Source organism: Suricata suricatta, chromosome 4 (genome assembly GCF_006229205.1).
Source record: "Suricata suricatta isolate VVHF042 chromosome 4, meerkat_22Aug2017_6uvM2_HiC, whole genome shotgun sequence".
Taxonomy (NCBI): Eukaryota; Metazoa; Chordata; class Mammalia; order Carnivora; family Herpestidae; genus Suricata; species Suricata suricatta.
This window is the reverse complement of record NC_043703.1, coordinates 158,914,554-158,924,547: the sequence shown is the minus strand read 5'-3', so window position 1 is coordinate 158,924,547 and position 9,994 is coordinate 158,914,554. Positions and strand designations below refer to the sequence as shown.

At 51.4% G+C, this 9,994-nt stretch overlaps 1 protein-coding gene across 1 annotated transcript in view; it reads left to right on the top strand.

Annotated features, from left to right (window-relative positions):
* Window positions 1-9,994, top strand: part of ASAP2 (ArfGAP with SH3 domain, ankyrin repeat and PH domain 2) — a 115,538-nt gene that overhangs the window by 60,257 nt on the left and 45,287 nt on the right. Inside the window, exons 11-14 of the mRNA XM_029938575.1 lie at window positions 296-432; window positions 1,544-1,552; window positions 8,312-8,415; window positions 8,514-8,583. Of these exons, the coding sequence (XP_029794435.1) occupies window positions 296-432; window positions 1,544-1,552; window positions 8,312-8,415; window positions 8,514-8,583 (320 nt within the window). The remainder of the gene's footprint in view (window positions 1-295; window positions 433-1,543; window positions 1,553-8,311; window positions 8,416-8,513; window positions 8,584-9,994) is intronic.

Sequence of the window (9,994 nt, the reverse complement as noted above, 5' to 3'; positions counted from 1 at the left end):
GTCTGCCCTCTGTCTCGGCTGGGGGGGTGTAACCAGGAGGGGGGGTGTAACGGTGGGGAGGGTGTAACCAGGGGGAGGTGTAACGGTGGGGAGGCGTATGGGGGGCAGGGTGTAATGGGGGAGGGTATAACTGGGGGGAGGTGTATCAGGGGGAGGGTGTAACGGGGGTGGGTGGGGGGAGGACGTGGAGGGGCAGGTGTAATGGGGGAGGGTGTAACAGAGATGGGTGGGGGGAGGGTGTAACAGGGGAGGGGCATTTGAGGGGCCTGCGTGGAGATGCCCTGTGACCTCCAGCGCCTCGCTGTACCTCATTCGCCCCTCTCTGCTTGGTTTTGTTTTGCAAAGATCAAGCAGGCCCAGGACGAAGAGAGGAGGCAGCTGATACAGCTCCGAGATATTTTGAAGTCAGCCTTGCAGGTTGAACAGAAAGAGGTGAGAGGATTTAATTTTGAAAGATCGCTGTTTTCGTGCCTGTGTCTCGGGGTCTCTGGGACTGAAGAACGCGACCCTCAGGTTCCCCAGACGCTCGCAGCTCACTCTCGGGCTCCATCAGCCGCCACTGAGCTTTCTGTTTGTTCTTTAGGTTTGGTTTTATGAGACCATCTTTTCTTTTCTTTTTTTTTTAATGTTTTCTTTATTTTTGATACAGAGAGAGACAGAGCATGAGAGGGGGCGGGGCATAGAGAGAAGGAGATGCAGAACCAGAAGCAGGCTCCAGGCTCTGAGCTAGCTGTCAGTACAGAGCCTGACGCGGGGCTCAAACCCACAAACGTGAGATCTGACCTGAGCCGAAGCCGGAGGCTTAACCAACTGAGCCACCCAGGCACCCCTGAGACCATCTTTTCAATGTGTTTGTCGCACGGGGAGCTGTTTCCTGGCGGTGTGGCCTTCACAGCTGCATATACAACCTTCTTTGCTCTGTGGGCGAAACTCCTTAATGTCTCCTGAACCCGTTTTTGCTCATGAGTAGCTGTTAACATCTCTGTTACTTCTATTTGTGCCGTAGAGCTTCTGCCTGGAACACTGTGGTGTCCGAGCCCCAGTGTCCATGGACTCTGTCCTCTTGGGCATCAGCGGATCACAGGGGGCCTCCTGAGTCCCCTGGCCCCAGAGATTATGCTCCAAAGCGCAGGGGGAGGGAGCTACCTTCTGGTACAGACGCATTCGGATGAGCAGGAGACCTGTTTCTCCGGCCTCGACTCTGTCCTGTACTCGCTTTTCTGCCTGCTGACACGTTCCCAGTGACAATTTGTGTTTTGGAGGCTTGCTTAAAAAAATACCAAAAAGTACATTTTTAAGGGAAATATATGGACTATTTACCCTAGGGTGGATTTTATAATGGGAAACCGAACATAATCCACTTCCTTGTCCATAAAGGAGTGTCACCCGGACGCATCACCAGCAGAGTGTAGACCAGTAACTGTCGACCTACTTAGCAGGACGTGGCGTTCCCCGCGGGCTTGGTGCACTCTGCTCTCGGTTCCTGTACTATAACTGAATATTGTTGTTTTTCTCCCTAATGCACTTACCTTTGTGACCGAAGTCTAGGAGAGTAAGTAGTTCAGTATTTTCATAAATTGGAGAGTTTTGCATGCTTTCTTCATAAACTTAAAAAATTAATTTCTTCCATGCATCTGTTAATGGCCGGTGGTATTTTTAATTGCAACCCTTTCTCTGGGTTTTATTAAAGGCTGATGAATTTGAATACACAAATAATAATGAAATGGGGAATTTCCACATTTACGGTTTATGCCTTTGCTGTTGTTCCTCTGTGGAAGCGAAGTGGCTGCCCCTGCTCCCCCACGCCCCCCACCCCGGGCTGAAGGCTCCGTGTCCGTCTCGCCCATCCCCAGCCTGACTCTGGAGACCGCGTCTGCTCGCCCCAGCCTCAGTGTCTGAGTTGGTGTTATTTCAGTCACGACGTTTTCCTCTTGGGCTGTCGGCTGTGTCTCCAAGTGCACAGATGCTGCTGCTCTCTAGCTAGACCTGAGCAGCGTGAGGCCGCCCGCCCGCCCGCCCTCCGCGCCAGCCATCGTGTTGTGCCCACTGCCCGTTCACTCGGCTCCTGGTACGCGGGGGTCCGCTGAGTGAGGGATGGGCGGGTCGTGGTTCTGCGCGCGGGCCCAGAGTTACCCACAGAATGGTGACTTCCAGGCTAGAGAATATAGATCCTGATGCTTTGATATTCCCACACGTGGACTGTAAGCAGAAGAATAAGGAGGAGAAGAAGAACTTGGAGTGCGGGGACCAGCGGGCTGACGCAAGGCCGGAAGAGGTGGTGCGGGGCGCGGGAGCCCCAATGCCGTGGAGGCTGCCGGCTGTCCCCAGCGGCGCCAGGAGTGGCTGAGATCCGCTCTTGTGTGCAGAGGCGTCCCGGGCCCAGAAGTGTGTACTTTGCACAGGCTGAGGAGGTTTGGGAAAACTGGCTGTGGTCAGCTGGTTATTGATAGCTTTGCAGAGAGGTGTCACAAGTCCGCCAGCACAGATCGGAAGCCTCTGTGGTTTGTGGTGTGTGTGTGTGTGTGTGGACGCGCCCGGCTGCCTAGACTGCACAGAGGGGCCCTGAGAACCCTCTCTACTGCCCTCCTTGGCTTTCGGCCCAAACGTCGAACTGTCCGGTCCCGTGATTGTGATTGTGTTGTACTGTATGCTGTATTACACTCGCATTGCTTTTTGATGACGTGCTCCCTAGACTGCATGGTCTGTGGACACCATCACCGGGAAGAAGCAAACGTGTATAAGAGGGATTTTATATATTTCTAAACAAAGTTTATGATTGGGGTTCTGTCTCGTGTCCTTCCAGTCACAGCAGGAGTTGAATGTTGGGCACTGTTTAGCTCTCAACCACTTCTGGATTCTCCCTGTGACTTACAAAACTGAAGGCGTTGATGGTCTTTTGTTGTTTTTACTTTAGAGACAGAGTGTGCACGAGCAGGGGAGAGGGGCGGGGCGGGGAGGGAGAGAGAGAAGAAGGAGGGAGGGGTAGAGCCTGTCAGTAGTGCTGGTTTTTACGCAAGCCCTTTGCCTCCCCGTCCCCTGTGCGTCCCATCTCCGCGGAGTCCTGGGGGACAGGTTCTTTGCCAGAACCTCATTGTTGGCATGTGGGTTCCGAGCCGTTGGATGTTGAGAACCCAGGCTCGTGCCTCCGGTGGGGGAGGGGGACTCGGCCTCTGGGAGCCTGAGTGCTGAAGCCACAGCGATTTTCCCACCGCGGATACCTCAAGTGTGGTCTCTCTCCATGTCAGCTCCGTGCCCCCACCTTTCCGAGGGTCCCTGTGTGGTGGGAGTGTGTTTGAATGGTGTGTGCTGTCTAGAGAGCAGAGGTCCGTGATGGCCGTGATTCTCTCCTGACACCGGCTTTTCTGGTTGAGGCTGGTATATCTTGTCTTGCCGGGATCTGGCCTGAGCCCCAGCCCTCTGGCCAAGTGTCCCCTTCCTTGCCTCTCCTGCCAAGTTTCCAGGTGGCCTGACACTGGCTGTTAGTTCACCCTCTGTGGAAACTGGTTCCTTGAGTCACCCGGTCACCTCCCGTTCCCTTAGCAGTGATGTGAGCCAGGCACCGTGGCAACAAACAGAACACGATAGGTGTGGTGCTTACCTCTCACGGGACTCATAATCGGGCAGTGGGGCCAGAATGTCATTGGGGCACAGGGTGACGATGGCTACAGGATTGGTGTCTCCCCAGTGTGTCGGGAATGGGCATTTGGAGAATGATTCAGAGTTAGTCACATCCCAGCAGGTAGGGCCGGTGGGCCAGCTTCTGACCGGGACAGAAAATTCGCCTGGGGAGCTGTCTAGCAGAGCAGAGGAGTATAGATTAATCGTGGGTCTTTGCTTCCTACCAGGAAGGTGTGGACCAAGGTACCCGACCTCTCGGCGCCTCGGTCTCTCCGTCTGTAAATCAGGAATGACGCTGCCCCCTCCCACGGTTGTTACAAGATCTCAGCGATGATTTCTATAAAGCACTCAACACAGTGTCTTGATAAACAGGATCTAGTTCGTTCGTTCATTCAGCAAATACTGTGTTCCTAGATGCTGAGGAACCATACGAACAACAACAACAAAAAAATACCTAATTCCCACCACTTCGTGGCTGGACAGTAACAGATGTCGGTGTTCCTCTGTTAGGTTGTCCTGCTGCCCACTTGACCCTGTCTTGTTGGCTTGTGATCTGGCCCTTGTCTTCATGACTGGCTCCCACTCCTGCCGCCTGCCCACTCTGGCTTAGGAGACGTCACACCGCGATCTAGACTGATTCCCCCACCAACTTCCCCTATTTCCTGCTTCATGCGAACTTGACTGTCTGACCCATTACTGCGTCCGGGGTCCGCTCTGTGGTTTGGCCATTCTTACTTGCCTCATTCCTCAGGTCTTTCCGGGCACTTTGTAGCTGTGAGCAGTAATCCTGTCCCACAGGGCGGGTCCTGTCAGTCCACAGTTACAGACTCAGTCTGAGGGGGGCAAGGGCACTTGCTGGAGCCCACTTAGTGTCAGAGCCAGGATTAAAGCCCGGTCTGTTTCGCTGCAAGCATATTCCCTTTAGCTAGGTTATATGACTTCAGTAATACCTTGTACCAGACAGAATCTTAAAAATTATCCAGAAGTAACAGGGAACGTGTGGCGCTGAGACTAGGGAAAGTGCCTTTCTTAGACCACAGCTCATGCTTGCTTAGCAAAGCCTCTAGCTCCAGGCCGTGTCCATGTGGACAGACATGACGTGTTGTAGCCGAGAAGGGACTTGGACATACTTGGGACGTGCGTGGACATTTCCGCTCTCCCTTGGTAGAGAAATATTGTGTCCAGGTGACTCCTGGGCAATTCGTGCATCACAAAAATTGTCTGAATAGACTTTCTAAGAGATGGACAGATAAAGTGTATACATTTTAATGATCTAGAGTCTTAGGGACCTTGGGGATTTTTCTGATTTAATGAGTAAACTTTTATATGTATGATATACACAGCGTCAGCACTCTTTTCCCTTATCTCTGAACATTTCAGATACTAAGTCTACTGCTCACCTGGGCAGTCTGCCTTGGCAGGGCCCAGTGGCTAACCTTTCATATGGCCACACGGCCTTTAAGGTCATGGATGGTGCCTGGGACCCGAGACCATGTCTGGATGTCAGAGGATAGAGGGTGTGTGCATATTGATAGACCTTAGGAGAGCCTTTCGAAGGCCCACAAAATGCCCACCTAACCTATGTGCTTTAGACATCGTCTCCACGTGATGAGACTCAGTCAAGCCCTAGGGCATCCTTGGCTCTCCTAGGGAAGTACAGAGTGTGACAGAGAGTCTCCGAGAGTCAGGGCAGTGTGGAGCCAGCCCTATCCCAGCCAGTCACCTCTTTCTGTTAGAGTCTTCTCCCCAGAAGTAAAGGCTCTCTTCCTTTGGATTATATTCCACTGAATTGCAGTCTTGGGTGAAAAGGCGGACTTTGTTTGTTACCCCTGCACCTGACGAGGTTCGAATAAAATACCCGTGTGAGCAGGTGAAGAAGGGCTGTTTTTGTTGGATCACCTACAAGTCACCTTGAAGATGCTGAAGCACCAAGTGCAGAAGCAGGTTCGGCTTTACACCAGGTTATACTCCGTTGATTTACACATTTTAAACTGTGCAGCTTCAGCTTTTCCTCCACTTAACTGATTCAAGAAAGGCCTGGTCTAAAGAATAAAAACCGTAATTTCTTCCTTAACGTCTGGCAGAGTCCAGATCTGCTGGAAAGAAGAACGCCCTTTATTCTGGGCCCTCATCACCATGCTTGGCAGGAACACCTTGAGCAGTGCTGTCACGTGACTCCGCCATTTACTCTGGGCGGCTCCGTTCCCACCAAATCAGTAGGCGTATTTCTTGGTTGTGCAGTTCAGTCTTGACTGGTTTATTTTTAGTCTTGCACAGAGATTCGTAGAGGTGAGCAGCACCTCTCTTTCTCCTCCCCTGCTTTATTCACGTGATGCTTAAAGCTGGGTTTGCTCTGGATTTCTAGTGCTGATATCCTGCCTTGCGAGAGAGTGTGGAAGCTGGCACGTCCTCGCCTGATGAATGCGTGTTGCCGCAGGTGTCTGGAGGCAGGAGTGCCGTGTGAACGCCCCATGAAAAATGAGGACATTTCTCCTGTTTTCGGTCTGCTTGTTGAGGCTCTGTGGTCAATTCAGTAAGGGATGCCTGGGCACATTATTGATTTCTCAGATCAAGATTTTCTCTTAATTTTCTTTTTTTTTGCAGAGTTGACCCAGATGACTTTCACAGTTAAAAAGTCAGTGCTGGGCAGACCATGTTCATGGAACAGAGGATTTAATACAGTTAAGACAGCCATAGCCCCCAGATTGGTCTGCAGATTCAGGGCCATCTCTACCAGAATCCCCTCTGCCTTTGTGCAGAAAGTGACAAGCTGATTCTAAAACTCATGAGGAAATGCAAAGGACCCAGAATAGCCAAACAGCCTTGAAAAAGAGCAGAAGTTGGAGGAGTCACACTTCTGATTTCAGAACTCCCCCAGAGCTCTAGTCATCAAGACAGTGTGGCACTGACACAAGATAGACCAACAGACCATTGAAATGGAATCGAGAGTCTAGAAATAAACCTGCCTCTTACGGCCGATTGGTTTTTCAGGGTGGGAGCCAAGATACTTCAGCGAGGAAAGGACGGTTTTTTTCCACAAATGATGATGGGACAACTGGATCACCACAAGCAAAAGAATGAATTTGGACCCGTACCTCACACCATAATCAAAAACGAACTCAAACTGGATCAAAAATGTAAACCTAAGAGCTAAAACTGTGAAACTCTTAGAAGAAAGCATAGGTGTAAATCTTCATGACCTTGGAGCAAGCAGTGGTTTCGTAGATGAGGCAGCTAAAGTATAAATGACAGAAGAAACCATAGATGGTTTTCATCAAAATGTGAACTGTGTTATGCTTCCAAAACCTTTAAAACTGTCAAGAATCCAGGTGGCCTACTCTTGCTTTCAGATAAAGTCTGGACTCTGACTCAAGCCTCTGTCCCTTCTCCCACGGGGCCCGCTTCATCTTAGCTACCCTGGCTGTCCTAAATTGCGTGGAGAATGCCCACAGCCGCCCCTCCCTTCCTCAGTTCTCTGCCTGTCTTGCTTTCGTTTTGAACACTCCCTCCTTCCATACTCTAGTGGTTTCCCCCATTTGGCTCTTCACTTCCTGAGCACTTGTATTCCGGCTCAGATAACACTGATTGTCAGGCATTAATTCCTTCATTGTTTGGCATCATTTGGCCTTGGTTTCCCCAGTGATGGTCACCTGCTTGACGCTGGAGATGAGACACCGCCCTCGTGTCTTGGGACACCTTCTGGTGAGGGCTCATGGAAGGACCTTCGAGGGGGAGGTGGAATTCCCTTCCGTTCTCCTCTCTGACCCTAATAAGCTCTGCATCTTAAGTAAATCTCTTATTTTCATTGTGTTTCTATTTCCTCCGTTGAGAAATGGACTGGGTGGGAGGTTCACAAGAAACAGCTGGCCAGTGAACTCTTTGTCTGCTCCCCCCCGGGTTCCCCGTGTCTGCCAGGACTCCCAGCGCTCGTGTGGACGGCTCCTTTCCACTCTCAGCTCAGGGCTTCCGATACCATCTGTTAAATAGTTGAGCCCCCATTGGATGCCCAGGGTTTCACTGATGGTCCTTGCCCTTTAGAAGCTGAAGGCTCAGTCCGCCACACCGGATAGACTTACAGATCATTGAAATGGAATCGAGAGTCCAGAAATAAACCCTGCCTCTTACAGCCAATTGAGTTTTCAAGATGGGAGCCAAGACAGTTAGGTCCAGTGCTCTGGCCCCTCTGCTCGGTTGATGGGTCAAGAAAGGAATACGGTTTGACACCTGGACTATCCCAGGTGTTCACCCGTGTTATCTTACTCAGACCTTGCTAGGTATTGTTTTCCTATTTCCCAGGGAGGAAACTGAGACAGGGAGCTTAAGTAACTCCCCTAAGTAAGGGGTAGAACCTTGTTTGGGGGTTTTTCTTACTTACAAGTGCTGCGTTTTCTCACACACGTTACTTATCTCCTGGAGGGCTGCTTCTGCCATTATCAGAGACTTAAGGCTCATAATCGAGTAAAATCTGTAACTTCCAAATGGCTCGTTTCAGCTGGTTGGGGAATGCTTGTTTGACATTTCCTCCTGCAGCTCGGTAGGTAGCATTTATGAATTCCTGGGGATGAATCTTCTGTCCATCTTTTGGTGTGGCCATAGGTGACATTTCTCTAATTAAAAAAAAAAAAATTAAGTACAGATGTTTTTAAAGCTTGCAATCTGGACAGGATGGAAAACCACTTCTTGACCATTTTAGGATCCACAAGTTCGCCAGAGCACAGCCTACAGCCTACATCAGCCTCAGGGAAACAAGGAGCACGGGACGGAGCGGAGCGGCAGTCTGTACAAGAAGAGTGACGGGTAAGCGGGCTGTGCTGCTGGAGTCTGACCGCGGGGGTCTCTCTCGTGTCCGGAATTGCTGAACTCTTCTCTTTCCCTCTCCCCCCTTTATCCATAAGGATCCGCAAAGTGTGGCAGAAAAGGAAGTGTTCGGTTAAAAATGGCTTTCTGACCATCTCCCACGGCACCGTAAGTATTCTCCTACTTCTCGGTCTGCTGCGGGGAGGGGAGATTTATGCGAGCCACGCGCACAGGACACCCTGGCACCTGCCTTGTAAAGACCTTCCTGCTGGGAGAGATTGGCTTGGGGTCCTTCTTGATCCGGCGCCCCCGCCCGTCTGGGCTTCTCCGGCCAGGGACAGCCTTGTGTCGTTCACTGCCTGACCGTCAGGAGTACTGACGGGTCAGGTCGTGTAGAAGCCTGTGGCTCCCAGAAACACACAGCACACCGCTTCCCAGCTGTCTTTGTCTCCGGAAATTGAACTTCCCGCTTGGGAAGGTTTCCTATTTCTCCATACAGGGAAGAGCGTTGAAGTGGTCAGGACTCTGGGAGTCCGAAATCCAAGAGAGGAAAAACTTCACTGATGTTATTATAGAAATCAAACACATTGCGCCCAACCTAAATCAAGTCCTTTTTCTATCACCTCGTACATACAAGTCCTTGCAAGAAACTGAGGCCTGGATGTTGGGCCTGTTGAGAAAACACGCAGAGTAAGATGACTTAATAATCCAGCTTTCAGAAACCAGGGATTTTTTTTTTTTTAAGTTTACTTATTTTGAGAGAGAGAGAGAGAGCACGAGCGGGGAAGGGGCTGAGAGAGAGAATCCCAAGCAGGCTCCATTCTGTCAGCACAGAGCCTGACATGGGGCACGAAATACAAACCAGGAGATCATGACCTGAGCTGAAATCAAGAGTCGGACACTCAACCGACTGGGCCCCCCAGGCGCCCCCAGAAACTGAGGATTTTAACCACATTCCTTCACACCATTTTGCTCTTCCCACAGTGGCTTAGGCATATTGTCACCTTACCTAAACGACACAATCTGGTGAATATCACGTAAGCTGCCAGACAGTTGAAAATGTCTGAAGGAGGAGTTGTTGCCGTTTTGGGGCTCATGAGAACACGGGACGGGTGGTGGTGTGTGACTCTGTCCCCCACGCGGGAGGCCTGGTGCCGCGTGCAGGTCGGCAGCCTCTGCCTGTGAGGGGTTGGGGGTGGATGTGACCCTGGGTCTTTGTCATCCCTGCCCCTCCCCCCGGCTTCCACCAGCTCCCATGGGGACAGCCGGGGCCGGGCGGAGCACAGGTCCCTGTAGCCAGGTCACGGCTCTTCCTCAGGGCTCTGTAAGGAAACGGGAAGGCTGGACCTGCGTCTTTTGGGGGCCCCGTCACTGTCCCTGACTGGGACCTGGCTTACATCAAGTGTCTGCGGCCATCTCTTTGGACCTTTGGCCTGGGAGATGAACGTGTCTCCTGCCTGGGCAAATAGAGATCATGCCTCTTTTCTAAAATGCAGCCGTTACTGGTCTCCATGGTCATACCATCCCTCCTGGGGTCCTGGAGTTTGGACCCTGATGTGATGGGCTCTCTGTACAGACA